Below are 21,563 nucleotides of genomic sequence, written 5' to 3' on the forward strand. Positions count from 1 at the left end.
AGGTACAATTGTACAATGTTTACATTTTTACTTTTTTCACTGTCACTTTACATTTTCAAATTATCATTTTACATTTTAACTTTGCTTCTTCAATTTCCTTTTTATTTTTTTTAAATTTAATTATGGCCTGATTATTCCTAGTAGTATAGTTAAATAATAATGTTTTTTTTAATTTGATCTCTTCATTTTCTCTTTGGACTTTATTATGAATAAAAATATCATCCATAGGGACAAGGGAACATTTGTTTCCTAAAAGCTGGCCACTAGAAGCTCTCCCGGCTTGTGTGGGACTGACCCGCAATTTCCACCAACTGCGGAACGGCTGCAGATCGGCTCCGCTGCGTGTCGGCTCCGTGCTCCGCCGTCCTTCAATACCCACCAGGTCCGGATTTGTTGCGGAACGGCTGCGGCCATGACTGACAGCTGAAATCACGAGGACCCACGAGATCTCACGAATTCATGTATGATCTCGAAACCAACAACAGTTTGTTTCCATCCAGAGGAGTATAGGGGGAACAAGTCATTGCTGACCTGCAGGGAAATATGATCCGCTGTGAGCATGGTGTATTTTATTTTGAAAATTAGCCGGATGTTTTATTTTGTTTCTGTGCTCGACTTCCTGACCCGCACAATCTGCCCTGTGCTGAATTGCTGCGGAGCTCTCCGGCATCCGGCAAAAATAGAAGCTCTGCGTATCTGCTCCGCAGATCGCCCGAGCTGGGATGGAGTCGTAACGCAGCTGTTCCGCAGTCAGTGAAAATACTGGTGGAAATTGCGGGTGAAAACAGGGGTGTGATTCTTCCGGATCAATCCGGAAATCCGGCATTTCCGACCTGAAAATGAAGCTCTCGTAAATCATGCAAATCCGTTTGTGTGTGTGGGGGGGCGCAAGGCACAGGTCGGGGGTATTGGTAAACATTAATTCCATATTTAAAATTGTTAAAAGGGTACAAACTCAGTAATTTATTGATATATGATTTTATTGTTAAATTTAAGTCATGATCATATTATGGGAGATCTGCCGAGTGCTTGTATCTGCTAGTTTGATATCAAAAAGACAAAAACAAGTCCATATCTAGAGGAAACAGTTTTCTAACTCATTTCTTTCAGCTTCTAGAGGTGTGATATCTCTATATTTGCAGACAATTAATTTTACACTATGTAGGTTAAACTCTGCAATTAATCCGCGGTTCACATGTATGTATGAACTGTGGTGGTTCGTTACACTGTAGACTATATTCAACATCACTGATTAAGTAGCCTAAGTCAATCCTACATTTTTCAACTTGGGAGCAAAACGTGCTCCTTAGGGAAAAAAAGTTACCATAAAGCCCTGTTCATGCTAATTAAACATCTGGACTTTTAGGGTCAAATGTTGTTGTATCCTGCCCATGTCACGGATGTGAAAGCCCCCTTACTGGACTACTGAATATAATAATATTCCATTATATTTAGTATTTTGAATTGTTACCTGCCACCAGAATTTTGTGATTTCCTTGTAATAAATATTGACATTATTACCATAAATTGGTGCCTAAAAATGTATCAGAATGCAGGAATTGAAGTCTTTTACCCTCAAAATTTCCCCCAGACCACCCCCCCCCCCCCACCTGCTTTGTGTGTTCCCGCAAAGACAAATTCTGAGCAAGGAAAAACCCTGAAGTATAATCACAGACAGACATAAAAAACATTTAAATTGCAGAGTTAGAGTTAAAACGGATGAAAAGATGGAGAACCAGACAGACAATATGTACAGTGTCAACAGAGAGAAACACGACAATCAAACAGACAGATAGTGACAACATACATACTACATAGGCCTACATACATACTGTAGAGAATGACAGTAACAGCATACAAACGGCATAAATAAAAATTTGTTATAAACGTGTGCTCTTTAAAAAGCAGAAAGCATTGTTTGCCAGTTACATTAAATGTTTAAAAATCTGTTACATAAAGTACTGCTTATATTATTTCACCATCTATACATAAATGTAATTAGTGAATGCACGTGTCTGTGGGTGGGGCTGCATGGGCGTGGTAATGTGGGCTGCTAATTTATGTGTGTGTGTGTGTGTGTGTGTGTGTGTGTGTGTGTAGTAAAGAGAGAGAATGGGAGAAGGAAGTTTGTGTGAGGTGGACCTGGTCACCACAGACCCAAATCTTCTCAGCTGTTGCTACTGTCATATGCTGCACTGTCTCTTCATGTGGCACATTATTTATATTATAACAAGGTAATGCAATGTGTAATCAAGTGATGACTGATTAACAGTAATGTAAATACCTGTTGATACTACAACAATGCAAAGTATAGGCTCTTAACCTTGCAGTTTTGTACATATCATGTAAGACTCAATTTCTCCATTTCTTTGCACAAAACTCTCCAGAAAGTGCCATTTAATGGTTTATTTTTCAAAACATTTGGGGTGTTCATTTTTCTCCTGTGTGCAGACCTTACAGGCGGTCACGCTTCCTGTAGTCACACTCACTTTGCCTCGCCTGCCTAGAATTTGCAGTTAGTAAATAACTCTTTTATCTTGGGGGTTGGTGAAAAAAGAAGTGTTGATGGCACAGACAGAAAAGGAGACAACAGAACTTTTTCCCATCAAAAATGATTTGGTCTACAAACACTATAAATAAAGTCTAGACTTTTAAGACCTTCTATGATACAGACAGAGGTTTATAATCAAAATGCCACCTAATATTTTAGAAACTATAAATCACACTTCCTCAGTAAGTCTGGATATAGGAGGATAGTTTACTTTGATAAATAAATAAAAATCTCTCCTTCTAGGTACCATGTGTGGACTAAAGGCCACGCACCAACTAACTTTGCCAAATGGCGGACAGCCACCACGCCCTACAAGGTGCAGTGGGAAGCCGACTTCGAGCCCTACGTCATGGTGAGGAGGGACAGTCCTGAGTATGACCGCCGCTTTGTGGGCTTCGGCTGGAACAAGGTGGCTCACATCATGGAGCTGGATGCACAGGTAACTTACTCTCCACCACCCAATCTGTGGATTGTAGTATGCTTCTTCTCCATGCTTCATGTTAGGGTGTCTGCAGTTCATGAAATAAGGCATCTTGAAATACCAACTAAATTGTTGTAAAAACTATACAGTTGTACAGCAAATGCCCTTGTAGACATGCCACTGTAGAAAAGTCACTATGCATCTAATTATGATTAGGCTTTATTATATTGCCTTAGGTCAGGTTTGGATGAAGACCTCAATATCTGTCCTTGCTCTGTCCTAATCAATGAAATGCCAACCCCTGGGCCAGACATCGGGGTTTGAACCCTAATGAAGTAAAGTCCATGCATCCATCAGGCCGCTTATCCTTAGAGGGTTGGGGAGGTCTGGACGTGATCACAGCTGACATTGGGCAAGAGGCGAGGTTCCCCTCAGCTCTACAAAGCTTTTTAGCAGCTTTCAGCTCATTGTTTTTTTTTTCTTCCATCCACAAACTCTGCTCTTATGTTTCATGTTTCCTCAGCAGCAAACAGTAGCTTAGCTTAGTTTAGTTTATCAGCAATGTATATCAACCAGTGTTGGGGTAGTTACTCAAAAAAGTAATAAATTACACATTACTAGTTACTTTAAAAAAAAAGTTATGCCTTACTTTACTACATTACTCACTGCTGAAAGTAACTAGTTACACTGCTAGTTACATTACTTTTGTATTACTCCGTAATATCACCTGAGATGCACCATAACTTACTTGCCAAATAACAATATAAAGTTAAACCTCATGTATGCCCAGATCAACACAAACCCTTATTATAATGAGGACATACACAAGCTCTCTCTTATATGCTCTTTAATACCGCAAAGCTGACAACAAAGTTGTGAACATCAGCACATTTGTCAAGAAGAACTGGTGGTCGTCCGCTCTTCATTATCTGTTTTTTGCCCAGTATGTTTCGGAAAGACAGCGATTCCACTGTCAAAACAGGCAACATTTCCTCCACTATGTATGCTGCAACAAGCCTATTTATCTCTGCTTTGTTTACCTGCTGTTGAAAATCAAGTCTTGGCTGCTTGGCTTAGATTGGATGTTGTGTTTGTGGCGGTGGAGAGGTGTTTGTGGCCTGGGCACAATTTACACTTTACAATCAAATTTTTGTCCTTTCGCGCAACTAATTTGAAGTAATGGGCATACTTCCACCCCTCAAAAGACGTCTTAAGCGGTGGCTCTGACATTTTAGTTTCGTCACTCGGACGAGTGTTATGGTGTTACGCAAACACGCACAAAAATGGACATCTGATTTGTTATTCTCTCCTCACGTTAGGCAGATAGTTGAAGAACCAGCAATAATTATTTGTTAAGTAACTGTAATGTGATTATGTGAGTTATCAACAGTAATGCATTACATTTCTGCATTACAGACAAATGTAATCTGATTACAGTAACACGTTACTTAGTAAGTTACTTAGTAACGCGTTACCCCCAACACTGATATCAACGCATTGTTCGTTGCAGAATTCTCCAAAATTCCAGAGGGCGTACAAACAAAATAATCTGCAAATAAACAAGAAGTAGCGAAGAAGAATTAGAGAGTGGAAGTAAAGGAAAGCAGGCTGCCTGGCAACAGTGGTAAACACATCCATGTTAAACACAGACACACCGCCAAACATTGCATTTGTGTACTTGTGTGTGTTTTCGCATCGGCCACTGTAGCTCTCCTACACGCACACGGGAGAAGATTCAGTTGTAATCTGCAACATCACTGCTAGATGCTAATTAATCCTTCACACTGAACCTTTAACAGACTAGATTTACAGACTATACAAAGTGGTTAGTTCAATGTGAAAGGAAGTAGTTGCAATATAGCCGTTAGTGTTACCTTTATCCTTAAAATTCCAATCAAACTTAACAGGAGTTGATAGAGCTGAAAGGAATATTGGACTTACATTCATCAGGTGGACACAAAAATGACTCCAAATGAATGATAATGTTGCTCTGTGTCTGCTGGATGTGGCCAAAAACAACTAATGCAACTTCATATGAGGTGTTGTAGTAAAGACATGTGGTGGTTATAGTACTCAGCTGTCCAGACTGAAAGTTCTTTGTGTTCTTCTCTCTACAGGAGTATGAGTTTGTGGTTCTGCCCAACGCTTACATGATCCACATGCCTCATGCTCCCAGCTTCGACATCACCAAGTTCCGCTCCAACAAGCAGTACCGGGTCTGCCTCAAGACCCTGAAGGAGGAGTTCCAGCAGAACATGTCGCGGCGCTACGGCTTCGCCGCCCTAAAATACATGACGGCTGAGAACAACAGCTAGCCACCACTGCAGACCCTCACACCCCCAGCCCTGAACTACTGACACACTGCATGGGCTGGGCTGGGGTGGGGGGTGGGGAAACGGCCAGCCCATGTGAGGCCATCAGGATACTTTGAGACTTGAGTCCTTCTGACTTTATTAGAACGTTTGCCCCTTTTCTGTGTGGGACTGCAAGGGTCTTTATGTTTTCCTCTGCTGTGGATTGGAGAGATACTCCAGAAGGTGATCATCTCTGTCAGGATGTAGAAGCTGTGAAAGACAACATGAGTGACTGCTAGGGATGGGCCCTGACTGTGTGGGCCCTGAGCCCTGAAATCTGACAGACAGCAGGCAAGGAAAGCAGACATTCAATGCCTTGCCATATTTGTAAGGCCAGTGACAGAGTTGTGGGCTGCGTGTAACATTATGTATGTGTGAATGCGTGTGAGTGTGTGTAAATGCAGATAGATGAAAAGTGTGACTGTGTGTTTGTTTGTCCAGGACAGTGCTTAGCAAAAAGCTTAAGGAGAGCTAAAGATGTAAAGCATTGTGGGCCTACGTTCTGTTTGCACGCCTTCCAAGTGCTGACAACAAGCAGCAGCAGTCTGAATGACAGCACACCCCAACTCAAATGTGAATAGTGTGACCAGGCGGCAGGATAAGACAAAGCTGTATACATGTCAACACAGATTTTGAAAATGTCATTGTGACGAGCGGCACACACTCAGATATTGAGGCGAGCAGCCAGCCTGCCGACCATCTGCTGCTGCTTAATTTGTTTTATTGCTGATGCAGATCAGAATAAATCCTCCTTCTTGTATGACAAGTGAAGTGCAAAGATGGCTGGAGGTCGTCCATGCGATTGATATTTAGGGTATCTTCACATCAGCCTGAGCGTGCTGCTAGAGATTGTTTTGTTACAACTACAGAATCTGACAGCAGCTGGTGCAGTGGAAGTCCCACTTCGAGCAGCACGAGGCAAAACATCAATCACTGAGCTCACTGTTTACTTTTCTTTCCAACAATCAGTATTATTCATCAGTGTGTTTACAGTCCTGACGGGTGGAGCAAGAAGGGTTAGATTATCCTCCGTAAGGAGGATCTGAGGACGACAGGAAAGAGACTTTAAACTCTGAAACTCAACCACTTGCAGTCAGGATGCTCTTTTTTTTTATCTCGCTCTAGCTATTTCCTTCTCACTCTGGCCTCTAGTTTGACAAAAGTAGAGTGGCAGCCAATAACCTTGGAGTGGTGGGTGTTCTGTTTGTGTTCTTACACACCATCAGGCTGGGTGTGTTGATCCTGATGTGGTTTTGATACGGATATTCTGTTCAGCTGTTACAACTGCTGTAGCGTCTGTGACAGACCGGTCATTATCAAATTAGAACCCAGGGTGATGCAGGTGTTAATTTGCAAGAATGACCAGCTGTCTCTACATTATCCCACTTATTACACAGTTTATTACACGGCCAGGGCCTGAAGTTAACTTTTTTTGGCCACCAGCCACTGTGGCAGGTGGTTTTTAAAATCCACTAGCCACACAGGCTTTTTACCAGCCTTTTTTGCCTCATTAAGGTGAAATACAGGAAATGGACAAGCATCGTTCTTGGATTTGTTAAGAATACACATTTATGTGCTGTCAAGTTATTAAGAAAATGAATATAATTAATGACTCTTTTTGTTGGTTGCTTGTTTCAGCAGGCCTCTTCAACCTAGTCATGTGCCGCCACATGTTTTAGCTCAAATCCAAGGAAATGAGGGACATGGTTGAAATGTATAAGAACATTGGCAACAACAACTAATGAATCACTCAATTCTCATTGGCTACCCGCCAACGTGGCAGGTAGATTGACAGTTTGCACTCTGTTTGCACTGTTGCCATTAGCACTGTTAGCGATCCCTGTCTCCTCCACCCTCTCTCTCCCCCACGCTGATCAGCCGTATGAGCAAATATTGATTAAAAAAATATTTTATTGATTAAAAAATGGTCCCCCAGAGTCTATGATCAGAACTTCGTCCATGGCAACGGTCTGTTATACAGAAATAGCAAACCACAGAATGTTGTGATTGACCAATCAGAGTCAAGTATTCAACCAAGCCATGTAATAATGTACTGTATAAGATAAATGACAGATAACCGAGAAATATGATTGTGATGATTTGTGCGATGTTGAATATTATATTAAATATTATACAGGCTTGAAATGATAAATAACAAATTCAGATATGATTACAATATGTCCTGGTTTTCCCAAGTTACATTCAAATCAGGTTTGTTTCCCCAATCCAGAGGGTGGTGCTACATAATACACCTGAAGCTGTTTGGTAACTGACACCAGAAGAAGAACTTTTTCATGTTAGCAGTTTAGTTTCAACAAAAACATTGCAACAACTACTATCATTAAAGACAAACTCATTAATGAATTGCATTGTGGAATACGAGCATGACAAACGTTTTACCTTCTGTATGGGCTCCTATTCACAGCGCTTCCCCCACACAGATCAAGTAATCAGGGATTGAATAACCACTACAACCGCTCACTCCGCTGTCTCTATGATCATATGTGTAGAGATCGCTGAAGCCGCTTTCGCTTCAATATGCCGGTAGGAAAGATGGTTAATTTCAGTGTGGCTTTAGCTGCCATTATCCCATGTGACTGTAGAGTTAGGGTTAGGGGTTCCAAAGATTGCTTACTGACGTAGTTACATTGGCAAGAAGTTAAAAAAAAGAAAGAGAGACTGATGTATTTACACCTTTTCAAAATCAGACTACAATGTATTCCAAAAATCTGATTTCCATCCCGTTAAGTCACGCATCTCCTGCCACTGTCATGCCTGAGGAATATAATCAATAAAAAAATCACACAAATAATTTGATACAAATGAAAACTCAAAGAGGACAGTTTTGTTAAAGTACTATTTCCAAGGTCAAGAATGTACTTTAATTCAGATGAGAAGTCGTAAAAAGCTTGTTAACAAAGTAATCTCCATGACAACTGAGCATTCTCCATCTGATGATGAAGACCATGCAATATGATTAAAAGTTGAGTTGGAATTGTTTTGTCAAACATATTACCGTTAGGATAGTTGTTATTCATTATAAGTGCATGTGGAAATGTGAAAGGAAAAAGAGTAGGATACATTTCCTTATTTTTAAGATGCATTGTGAAACTAGAGGCCGCTCTCTCTCTCTATCGCTCTCTCTCTCTCAGTCATGACAGCAGTCTCTCACTGTGTACAGGAAAGCTGCCGAAGGGCTTGGTGTAGTGTGTGTGTGTGTGTGTGTGTGTGTGTGTGTGTGTGTGTGTGTGTGTGTGTGTGTGTGTGTGGGTGCGTGTGTCTGATTGTACATTTATGTTCAGTATGTAGTTGTGTGAAGTTTGACTGTTCTGAATGTGTGTGGCTTTGCTGGGCTGGAATTAGCTGCATTGTGTAAGTAGGACAGTGCTGACTGATGCTGCTACCTGAATAAAAGCAAAGAGTCAAACACTCTGCTGTTACTTTGTTTTATAATTTTGTCTTAATGAATATAATTTAGCCTTGTGACCACACATTCTCTATACTCCATTACAGTCCACTGCTATATGATTAAACATAACAGGGTCCAGGTTAATTAGTTTTTTTTATTACCATTTACCTTTACCAAAATTATCATTTTTTTCATTTAATTTTCATTTAATTTAATTCTTAATACTATCAAGTTTGCCCATAAGAGCACTTGACTTTATTTAAATAAAACCACATTATTTTATATAATTAATAGTTATCTTGATAATTATTAATTAATAATATTTTAATACTATAGTTTATGCATCCGGCTGAGGCCTGGTTTCCAACATCACGCTGATCACTATAAGTGAAACTTTGTAATACTTCTTGATTAGTTTATTTACTATTGTATTTTCTCTGATGCCAAGTTTATACTATATTATCTTCAGCCTTTTAGGATATTTGAGGCTATAATGAGTTTGGGCTGACCTGACTCTAAATGAAATGAGAGCAGGGAGAGCTTAGCACCCAGGTTATCAGCTCCCTGGAGTCTTACTGTCCCCGGTACAGCCATCCCTTAACTCCCCTTTAATGAAGGTCTCACGACACCATTTCTCTTATTGCATGTTAGTAAAAGTTTGTTTGAGTGGAGCTGCTCATTAATTCAATTTAAAATTGAATGCATGAATTTCCGCTGACTTTCTAGATAATAAATTCAGAGGATTGGATGCCTTGCAGTGAAGAAATCTTTTTTGTAGGTTTTTTTCAAGTGTTTTGTAATAGCAGTCCAAGACACATTGATTTATTGACTATTTCATATAATTCATGTAACCCCTGGACTAATGTATAATGTTGAACATGGGTAACATAACAGACAAAGCATCTCTGTTCTCTGTACTATTCATTCAGACTTCATATGATATAATAATGCTTGACCCTGAAGCTGGATCAGCTTCAGCTGGGACAGCTATCCTCACTCATTCGAGTGACGACATATGTTTGCTGCTGCAAGTCCATCTGCAGATGATTGGAATGTTGCCTAAAAGTGTTTAATTAACAAGAATTGTCATCACATTTGGTCTGTAGCTTGACTTCTGTGACTGACCTTTGACACTCAGTGCGGCAGGTAAACAACCAGTGCACGGCTTGCCCTCACAACCTCCCCTGGCACAGCAAAGGGTTACACGGAGAAGACTTGACTCCTGAGAGCCTGAGACATTGCTCACAGCTGTGGACCAGTGAACCAGGTGGCTTGGCAGTGCTTTCTTACTGGTAAGTTATTTAGGGGGCCAAAATTATTCTTGCCAACCAAGAGTGTAGGTGTGTCAGACATGTCAACAGGTCAGGCCTGGGGCCACTGTAATATCTCCGAAACTTCAGGTTAAAGAGCTATAGCGAAAAATCACTGGTGAACAGTGCATTTGGTTTATCAATGTTTTAAGCCCCCAACGTCTCCTTCCAGGCCTTTCAGGCTTCCTGCCTGAAAGGCACTAGGATTAGGCAATGTTAACTTCCCCCTACCCCTCCTTCTGTAACTATTCCTCCCCTATCTCTCTCTAAATCCTCCCTCCTCTTCACTCCTCTCACCCTAACCTCAACCCTCTTTCCTCCCCACCTACCTCCCCCCTCTTTCCAACCCTACTTACCTCCCCCCCTCATCCCCCTACCCCTCCTTCCTCCTCCCCCCCTCCACCAGTCCTTTCTGACGCACAACCCGGTCCTTCAGGCCTCTGTATGCGGGAGGTGGAGGTGCCCGGGGGATCCGGCGAGGTGACTCAGCTCCCAATCTAACTCCCTAAGCGGAACCCGAGACGCCATGTGAGGGTGGAAATGAACCTGTCGGCCAAAGAACTACGGCGGCATGGATTGAGCCGGGCTGAGTCCCTTGCCTGCCCCCCTGCCTCCTCCACCTCCCCACCCCCCTCAGTACCTGACACAATGTTGCTCTACCTTGTAGTAACACCATTTCATCTCTTTCACCCACAGAGTCCATTACATCCCACAAACAGCAGAGGGAGCCAGAGCTGTTAGCTGCAGGACCCTGTGGGGGAAACCCAATACTGAGGTAAATATCAAAACAAAGCCCAAACATCTGAGTTATCCACCTCTATCCCAAACAGGGTCTCTGCGGCAGCGCCTGGCTCCCCAGGGCACCCGGAACCACACACACACCCACGCACATTAAAAAAACTCCAAGACTGGTCGCTGGAGATGGGGAAGCGGACCCTTTTTCTTGGGGACTCCAACCTCTCTCGCATTCCATCTTTCACAGACCCAGACATACAGGTTGACAGTTACCCCGGAGCTACCTTCCATCACATAACAGCCATCTTATTAAAAGAAATACAACCACAACACATCATACTTTCATTTGGACTCAACAACTGCCTCTCTGAACACGAACAGACTACCTAACAGCTACAGCAGATGGTAAAAACTGGTCACAGTCCCTGTAATAAACTTCTCCAACAGGTTGAACAGACACCAACAGGCCCTACTAACCACTCTCAATAACACAATAACCTCCAAATACACCTTTCTTGCAGAAATCAACCCACTCCTTTTCCAAACAGCCAAAGACAACATTCACTGGACAGCTGACACGACCAAGATGTTGTTCAAGTACTGGAAACAGCAATTAAACTACTAACGGGGACCAACTGTCATAATACAACCCCCATTCATTCAAATATAACTAATCTCTCTGCTGTTTTCTCCCTCACACCCACACAGCTGGAGATACTGGAAAAGGGTCTCACTTTCATTCCCACAACCAAACCTCCTACCCGGATGGAGCTCAGGGGGGACCTACACACCTTTCACAGGAGGCTTAAACTGTTGGACCACTTCCAGGGAGTCCACAGAGGCGGGAGCCTGTGCTCTTCACCGGACCGTCCCATTGGGAACCACACACAGACACATTATCACCACAAATAGTACAATTAATCGATAAAAACAACCAAACACTCATTGGCGCCCCTTTCCACACAAAACACCCAACATTAGTCAGGAACAAAAACACATTATTAATTCACTAGGTAATAACAAACACCTAGTCATAAAACCTGCAGACAAATGGGGGCCAAATAGTTATTCAAGATAAGAACAATTACATTTTAGAAGCCAACAGACTATAATAAACAAATAACACATATTACAGACCACTTACTCACCTGTTACAATTGGAAACATAAACACTTATTAGGGACATTACAGACAACCTAAAAAATACCTGGACGGTCCGGATGAGTCCAGGTCTCCCCTCTTCTACCTCCTCCCGAAGATCCACAAGCCTCCTGTGACTTGGACAGTCCCCTTTGTTGTTCCGGTCGGCAGACCAATAGTAAGTGACTGCGGATCAGAATCATATGACATTACAGAATACATAGACCATTTCATTAACCCACTTTCTAAACTCCATCCTAGCTACATCCAAGATACATACGAATTTGTATGTAAATTAAAGTACCCGGTCACACTCTCCTCTTTTCAATAGATATAGACTTTTTATACACTAACATAGAAACACCACTTGGCCTCTCTGCCATAAAACACATTTTTGATAAATACCCAGATCCATCCAGACCCGACAGCCACATTTTACAGTTACTCCATATTACACTCACCAGAAATGACTTCACTTTTAACAATAAACACTATCTCCAGCTTTGTGGTTGTGCAATGGGCCGGAACTATTCCCCATCATACGCTGACATCTACCTGGCCCATTGGGAGGAAACAGTATTCCATAAACTCACCATCAAACCTCTGCTTTATTTCCGGTACTTGGACGACATCTTCGGCCTCTGGGACAACACTGAACAGACTTTTTTTACTTTTCTGGACATCCTCAACTCACATCACCCTAAAATAAAACCCGTTACAGTGGAGTTCCTTGACACACGGGTCTTCTTCTGCAGCTCCGCAGACCAGACGAAAATACTAGCCACCAAAGTTTATTTCAAGGACACCGACCGCCATGCACTTCTCCATAAGACCAGCTATCACCCTAAACACACGTACAGAGGCCTCATTAAGTCCCAGCTGATACGCTTCCACAGGATTTGCACCTTCCCGGAGCATGTGGAGGAGGCCACTAGTACACTTTTTAGTGCAATGAGGTTGAGGGGTTACTCAAGGCGCTTCCTTAGAGGTATTAAGGCGGGGGTCAGCGGCAGTTTTACGAATAAAGAAAAATACATCATTATCCAGCCGTCTAGCTTGACCCTCGTCCCCCTGGTTATCACCTACTCAGAGAGTCTGAGGAACCTGATACCAGCCATCAAAAGGAATTTCCAGGGGGCGGGGGAAGAGTGTGACTGAAAAACTGCTGTATGATCTCCGCCTACAGGAGGAACAGAAATCTAAAAGATATTTTAGTCCATACCAACCTCAACAAAAATAATGACTCTAGGGAGGCGCTTCGGGGTTCGGATATTGGTTTTATGAGTCTCCCCCACATTTTTAACCCCCACAGCAGAGTTGGTTTTAACCCGGGGCAGGTCCTGCAGCACACAACCATTAACGTGGTTTATGCAATTAGGTGCAGGGCCTGCCACAAATTGTATGTGGGGGAGGCAAGAAATGCACTATATTTAAGAATAAAGCAACACCAGTATATCTTAAATAAGGGCGATGGCACAACTGTTTTATATGCACATTTTAAACTCCACGGCTCTCAAAGTGTCCAGAGCATCCTGGGCCTGGAGAGCAACAGAGCCTGGACCATGGCTCAGCGTCGGGCGGCGGAGAGGAAGTGGATCCATTTTTTAAAAACCATAGACCCTACGGGTCTAAATGACAAATACTAAAATGGGTCCACTTCTCTTTTTAATCTAAGTTTTACAGGGTATTTTTAGAAATAATTCCTCCCACTGCTCTGGTTTCCTCCTCAGGTTTTAGCTGGACCTCCTCTACAGCGCATCATACCCAACCTTTTAACCCCCCTGCATGCTTTCTTTTCTTTTCCTTGTTTTTCCTTTGTTTTCTATTTTAAATGACCTTTTTTATTGTTTTAATTCATATTTATGATTAATAATAACTGTATTTGTTGTAATATTTCCATATTTATGTCTTTTATAGCATGCTTCTCAGATTTTATTATTCTTTTCTTTTTTGGGGTTCAATTTATCAAATGTTCAAAGATGCCTCAGTTGTAATTTATAACTTTTATTCTGCCTTATCTATATTTTAATAATTTGATTGTGCTTCTGTCTTTATTGCTAATATTTATTATTATTATTATTATTATTATTACAAATTGAATTACTTGCCTCAAGATTTTAACATGATGATACACATGCCATTGGTTTTATGCATTTTACTAACAGTGTGGTTTTATTCTATGATGTATTTTAAATTATTTATGGTTAGTTATTGTGTGGCACTTTTTACTTTTTAAAGCACTTTTAAACACAGCACTAATTTTTAATGGTATGTGTATATATTTTTTAACCTCAAGGGCAAGTAATTCAAACAGTATTTTAGAGCCTTTAAATGTTTTTATTTTAATTTTTGAGGTTAAATAATGTCTTTAATATTGGGTTAAGAATTTTTTGTATTGTGACGCCGGGCTATTTATTTACATAACTCTATATATATATATTTTATTTATTTTTTTATTTTGTAATGTCTTTAGGAGAGAGACCGTGCAGTGAGGTCACTTGAATGTAAAAAAAAGGTTTTATGACCTTAAAGACAAATAAATAAATAAAACGGAACATGAATCTCACAGATATGTATTGATATACACACACATATCAATTAAAGCTAAGCCAATCTCCTGTCTAAATCAGTTCCCATATGTATTAGGAGTCACACTGTGAAGAAATAAACATTATAACTTATACAGCTGACAAAATATATACATGTTTTCAAAAAAAGTCCAGACGCTTTTGCCTTCATGACATTCACTTATGCCAATAATCAAATAATAATGTCATATTTATTGAAATCACACACACAGCAATGTTCTAAAACAGTTCTCCTATATATTTGGAGTCATGCAGTGCAAAAATAAACATAATGAACATTATAACTCATGTAAAAGGATAAACTATTTACATTTCTTCAAAAAAAGGCCCAAATGTGTGCCACATCTCAAAACATTCTTCTCTGTAGAACGGTAATAGACTGGAGTGACCTATCTTGCCACTCTATAGCCTTTGTTCTCGCTCGGATTCGCTGGAGTGATCCATCTTTTCACTCCATAAACTCTTTGTATGACGGACCTGCCTTCCCATTGGTTGAAAGACATCAACACAATCTCGCAAAGCATCATGGGATATTCAAAATGGCAGCTAGCATCGAGCTAGCGGCAAAAAGGACGGAAAATTATTAAATTACGGACATCAAGTGGATAAACAACTCCGAAAAGAGGCACAACTTCCAGGCTGGATAGAAAACCTTCTGTAAAGGCTACAAAGACACCCCCGTGATGGCTAACTCATTAGCTTTTAGCAGGAAAAATCGGTAAGTGGCTAAATTAAACCGTTATCAAATTATCTAAATATTAATCAGAGGTGCCGTTTCGTACGGTACCGTATCGTGGACGATCCCTTATTAACCTGTTTTTAATATCTGGCCGTCTTTTAAACGCTCTTGTGCCCGTGCCCCTCGCAGCGCCCATCCTGGGCGTTGCGTTTCAACCCAAACCTAACCCTAACCATAACCATTGCCTACATCCTAGTGCCTTCCAGGCAGCGCTGCCTGGAAGGAGACGTTGGGGGCTTAAAACATTGATAAACCAAATGCACTGTTCAACAGTGATTTTTCGCTATAGCTCTTTAACCTGAAGTTTCGGAGATATTACAGTGGCCCCAGGCCTGATCTGTTGACATGTCTGACACACCTACACTCTTGGTTGGCAAGAATCATTTTGGCCCCCTAAATAACTTACCAGTAAGAAAGCACTGCCAAGCCACCTGGTTCACTGGTCCACAGCTGTGAGCAATGTCTCAGGCTCTCAGGAGTCAAGTCTTCTCCGTGTAACCCTTTGCTGTGCCAGGGGAGGTTGTGAGGGCAAGCCGTGCACTGGTTGTTTATCTGCCGTACTGAGTGTCAAAGGTCAGTCACAGAAGTCAAGCTACAGACCAAATGTGATGACAATTCTTGTTAATTAAACACTTTTAGGCTGTTTTGGTCAGGACACTCTTGAAAAAGAGATTTTTAATCTCAATGAATCTCTTCCTGGTTAAATAAAGGTAAAATAAAAATAAAAATAAAAAATCTGCAGATGGACTTGCAACAGCAAACATATGTCAAGTCACTCGAATGAGTGAGGATAGCTGTCCCAGCTGAAGCTGATCCAGCAAGCATTATTATATCATATGAAGACACAAACACAAATTTCACAAATCCAAGATGGCCGACAGACAGGCTGAGCAGCCAAGGGTCTCTCCCCGGAACGTGTAGCTCCTATGGCGCCATTTTGATGCTACCAAGCCATCACCTCCCGTTGACTGCCATTAATTTTGGCGCCACTTTGACAGTGAATAACTTTACATCTGAAGTGTTTAAAGACTCTAGTTGTCCATTGTTTATTTCTAAAGAAACACGACAATGTATAAAAGGCTCCATTACCTTGTATCTCACGTTATGGCTCCATAGTAGAAGTTTTTGTAAAAATAGGCTAACGATTGTGTCATAACCACGCAACTTACTGTTGCATATTAGAGGAATTACCGTATAGTACAGGAGAAGCTCGCAGGCAGTTTCGACATTCGTTGTTTAAGTTTAATTACTAATGTTAACTAGCATTTTAGTGATCAATAATTATAATAATAATAAAATAATAATTCTAATATCCTTCACTAGTCTCTGTCCAGAGCAACGGGATCTGTTGGTCCATTTTATATATGTCTATGTGAGCAGCTCAGAAATATCCTGCTAATCCTTCTATGGTAGGAGATCCTTGCAGGTAAATATTTTTTTTAACATCAAGTAACAACTAAGAAGCAATTCACTTGTGAAATTGTAAAAGTATTGATTGTCTGTTACAGTCGTTACAGACCAACCAGACGGCTGACCATTGGCAGAAAAGGCAGTTGGACTGATCAGTCTCCCCGAGTTGGTCAAAAACGTGCCTCGGAACACACCAAAGAGACGAGACTTAATACGCCTCCATAACAGCAGGCGGCGCTAATCTGTATTGGCGCCTAAAAAATGAAAACCAGCAGCTGATTGGACGAACGCGTCACGTGGTTCTGGCTGCTGCTTCCGGATTTTGGATTTTTCAACCGGCCATTAATGGCGACTCATTCAGAATACAATCTCATATTGTACTAAAATAGTTCACCGAAACGTGTTTCTGAAAACATTTTAAAGTGCCCATATTATGCTCATTTCCAGGTTCATAATTGTATTTTAAGGTTGTACCAGAATAGGTTTACATGGTTTAATTTTCAAAAAACACCATATTTTTGTTGAACTGCACAGCTCTCTCTCACTGCTGCAGATCCTCTTTTCACCTGGTCTCTGTTTTAGCTACAGAGTGAGACCTCTTTTCTTCTTCTTCTTCTGTACTATCTTTGATTTCACTCGCACATAGCTCAGATGTAGATCATGTCAGCTAGCTAGCTCCATAGACAGTAAAAGAAAGGCTGTTTCTCCAACTTCGGTCAGTTACAAGGCAGGATTAGCTGGGAGACTGCTAAATGAGGGCTCACATGGAAGTAGTTCTTTTGTAGATTATGGTGAACTTGTGTGTGTTGTAGCAGTGCTTTGCTATTGAGAATGAGGTAGCATGCTAGCGTTAGCATTAGCGTTAGCATGCTAACGCTAATGCTACGAGCTAACGGTTGTGGTTAGCCAGTTCGTTTCAAAATCTGCACGGCTTGTGCACAAGCCGTGCCGATTTTGACCAGCTCACCCAGAGACTGAAGGCAGGACACATTCAGAAACCGTATCTCACTCAGAACAGCATGGATGGATTTTTTTCAAAGTTTGTATGCGTGTGGAAGCACCAGAGAAACAAAAGAACACCCCAAATCCCAGAAAAAGTGTTTTTTTCATAATATGGGCACTTTAAGTGAGAAATAGGCCGTGCAGTTGCTGAATCTGTCTTCATTTCAGATCAACAAAGGTCAGTGAATCCCAGTGTTGGAGAAGTTACTTTTAAGAAGTTGTGTTTGCTCGATACTTGTTACTTCTTCAAAAAGTAATGTTACTTTACTTAGTTACCCCCTATGGAAAGTAACTTTTTACTTTACTCGTTACTTTTACGTTACTTTTAAAAGCAGGCATCTCTGGCAGAGACTGAAGTTAATTATACAAAAACTATCTTTGCCCATAAAGCCGATCTCTGGTGTATCAGTGAAGTGTCTGAACTACACTGCAGACTGGATTCTCTTCTCACAGAGTGACGGCTGATTCATTATGAATGAGTCCGGGTTGCAGCACATCAGCAGGTCATCGGCGTTACACGGTGTTAGTGTATACTAATCCATCTGTGGGGTTGTCAGCTTTGTGTCTGCCTGGCTCATAGCGCCGTCCAGCAAAAAGCCACGAAGCTAAAACGCTCTCAAAAGTTAGCTTTGGCTGCTTCTCGTTTGCCATGATTGCTCTGCTACCAGCCTCTGTCACGTCCCGTGTGGAGCTTGTGAGCGTGCAGCTGAGAAGGCAGTGTCACTATCAAATCTGTCCCTGGGAAAAGTAACGTTGCGCCGAATTGAAAAAGGAACTATGTTTTGTTACCAAATTTTCAGTAGTAGCGCGTTACACTACTTTTTACCCAAAAAAGTAGTTACGTTACTTTAATGCGTTACTTTGTAACGCTTTGTAACGAATTACACCCAACACTGGTGAATCCCGACTGCCCTGTCTCCGACTGAGCATGTCAGGTCGGCCAAAATGAAGGCCGACAGCTCCTCCAACGGACGACGGCACGGAACACACCGAACAGACTCGAGTCACTGACCTCGCCAGACTGTCCAACGGCCTATTTATCGGCCCGGTGTGTAGCTGCCTTTAGGAGGAAATTACGATTAATCATCTATCCACTAAATTGTACATCATGTGTTTCCAGCTATATTTCAACTACGATTCATATTATTACTGTGACAGGGTTTTTCCTGCATAGAGACATTTTTGGCGCCCCCAAAGAGGTTTCAGTCAGCGCCTAAGGAATAACACGAGCGCCAAAACGTCTGATTTTCAGCAGCCAGCCTCCCTCTCACCCACAGCCATTACTGTATTACATGCGGCTGGCGCTGATTTGACTGGATCTGAACACTCAGCTGTATAGCGCTAATGGTATCTTCATTTGCAGAGTCAGACTGTACCGGACTCTCCCAGTAACCATGCTGCTCTGGGGACCGGCAGCGTGGCGAGAAACCGTTGCTGATGGACGTAGAGCTCTTCTTCCTCCGGAGCTCCAACTGCTGTCTGTCTGCACAGCGGGCTGCGCTGCTGTCTATCAGCATTAAATTAACCTGTAAAAACTTCTCGTAGTAGCATCAAATACTTTTCCCGTGTTTTGGTACAGTTTGTTTTAACACCTGATGCGAGCCGTACGTTAGTAGGCATGAAAACCAAAGTTTGAGTTTGAGTGCGGCATTGCCCTGACTCCCTGTATAAGCTAAATGTGCTAAGGAGCTAAATGTGCTCCTTGGGAAAAAAGATACGGTTATGCCCTTTTTATACGTATATCCACGATGTTCCACTTCCGGGATTGTTCAGGTGCTGCCGGAAATTGTTTCTGTTGCACGACCTTTGAACCTTTGAACGTACACACGTTCCACCCAAACAAGTTCCTTCCCAAGGCTATTTTGCAGAGGCGCTGTTGCTCCGTGTGGCCTATAGCACTGCACAAGAGGATTGTGATTGGTTCAACGAAATGCCAATAAACCAGAGCACATTTTTCTCCCATCCCGTAATGCAGTGTGGACTAGCCAGACTCTCCTCTTCAGAGCTGTGGAAGAAGGTCTGGCAATGCCAGACTAATACTAATCAGATGAATTGGACTTTGTGGTCCATTTTAGATCAGATGCGAAAGCCCCCTTCCCTTACTGCATTACATTCCATTATAAATTAAAATTTTGATTTGTTACCTGCCACTAGAATTTTGTATTTTCCTTGACATAAATTAAGACATTTTCACCGACAAGTATAGAATACAGATATACCAACCAAAGTTATTAATCCTGAGGGGACCATCCATATCTGAACCAGATTTTTGTTCAAACCTAGACCCCATTTCCCCATGCATTTGTGTCTAATAGACTGATGTGAGCAAAATCTTTAAAAATGGTGCAATGTAACCTAATGGGACAATTGTGCATCCTCAGTTTTTGTCCGCTAAAAGTGATTGTTTTTTTTTACCACTGACAGGCTCAGATTGTTATTAAAAGTGTCTGACAACATTATCAATCTCACGAGGTGACTTCTTGTCCAAAGACAGCGGTGTGGAGAGTGAGACGTGAGTCAGGTAAAGTAGTCTGTTGTTTTGGAGTATGGAAATTATAGGTTTGTGTTATCTAAAAGATTTTCCATGCCGTGGCTCAATATTTAAATGATTTCGACAATGTGGACGAGGTAATTATAATTCGATGGCCGCCCGTATTCATTTGGGCCAGAGTATGCGGGCAAATAGGTTCCAGGTTGAAAAAAAATGAAATTACCCTTTAATACTTAAATCATGAGGAAAGAGAAACCCCCTAAGGGTCATAAGATGTTTGATGTTGGGGTCTCTCTGGTGGCTGCAGGGCCCTCAGCTCACTTCAGCCTCATAATACGTGTCCATATGCGCTTTGTTTTCATGGATGGAATCGCCCCGTTTCCCAGCATTGCACGCTAGTGAGCTTGCCATCAGTTTCTCTTCAATGACCACTGACAAGCAATGGCAGCTCGTTTGGAATACGATCTCTTATTTTACGAAAATAGTTCACCGAAACGTGTTTCTGAAAACATTATAAGATAGAACTAGGCCATGAAGTTGCTAAATCTGTCTTCATTTTAGATCGACAACGGTCAGTTCAAAAGATTTTCGTCAGCTTTTGAGAGGCGTTGAGCTGAGCCAACTTTATTATCCAAAGACCCTGTTTGCTACCAGAATCCATTGCACGGCTGCGCCCATATAAATGAATGGGAAGCGTTTTGCATTTAGAACAGGGCTGTTGTTTTGCATTGAATAAGTAATGCTAATTGTTACGCATTGCATGTTTGGTTAAGTTGTGGGTTCATTTAAAACCTTAAAAGATCAGACAGGATCACCTGACTTCTCATGTTTCTTGACTTGTCAGACTTATTTCATTGATGTCATCATGTTCCCAGATCTCAGCTATTACATTCACTTGATGAGTGCAATGTATTGTTATGGATAGAAATTATGAAAAGAATTAAAAACATAAAAATGTTAAACATGAACATGACATTTTATCTTCGATCGTTAGGCAAAATAATTTTAGGGTATGTAGGGAATGTTCACCCCAAAATCAAAAATACATAGTTTCCCTCTTATCTGTAAATCTTATTTTTCAGTCTAGATTGTTTTGGTGTGAGTTGCGTTGAGTTGGAGATATTGGCCATACCTACAATGTAATAAAACTATATGGCACTGCTGTTAGGTTTTTATTTATTTTTTTGCGCTTTTAGCACTAAATGCCAAAATCTCAAACACTGAGTGTGAATGTGTCATTTGACCACACATTTGACTTTTGCCTGGTGTCTATTTTTTGTTTGTTTATGTAAGATCCTGAACGTATTATCTGCCCAGAGAATTCACCTGTGTTTTTGTTGCTGCTGTTTACATTCCTTCTGATGTAAATTCCAATTCACTGTTTTTGTTTTGTTTTTCTTGTGTAGCATTAAG

At 41.3% G+C, this 21,563-nt stretch overlaps 1 protein-coding gene and 1 long non-coding RNA gene across 2 annotated transcripts in view; both read left to right on the top strand.

The window, feature by feature from the left end:
• Positions 1–8,755, top strand: part of large1 (LARGE xylosyl- and glucuronyltransferase 1) — a 200,865-nt gene extending 192,110 nt beyond the window's left edge. Inside the window, exons 14-15 of the mRNA XM_078242511.1 lie at positions 2,795–2,990; positions 5,090–8,755. Of these exons, the coding sequence (XP_078098637.1) occupies positions 2,795–2,990; positions 5,090–5,287 (394 nt within the window). The 3' untranslated portion in view covers positions 5,288–8,755. The remainder of the gene's footprint in view (positions 1–2,794; positions 2,991–5,089) is intronic.
• Positions 8,756–15,038: 6,283 nt separating this feature from the next.
• LOC144512385 (uncharacterized) lies at positions 15,039–20,118 on the top strand. Its single transcript, XR_013501000.1, has 2 exons — positions 15,039–15,226; positions 19,023–20,118. It is a non-coding gene; the product is annotated as an uncharacterized LOC144512385 (long non-coding RNA).
• Positions 20,119–21,563: the final 1,445 nt, after the last annotated feature.

Source organism: Sander vitreus, chromosome 23, assembly GCF_031162955.1.
Source record: "Sander vitreus isolate 19-12246 chromosome 23, sanVit1, whole genome shotgun sequence".
Taxonomy (NCBI): Eukaryota; Metazoa; Chordata; class Actinopteri; order Perciformes; family Percidae; genus Sander; species Sander vitreus.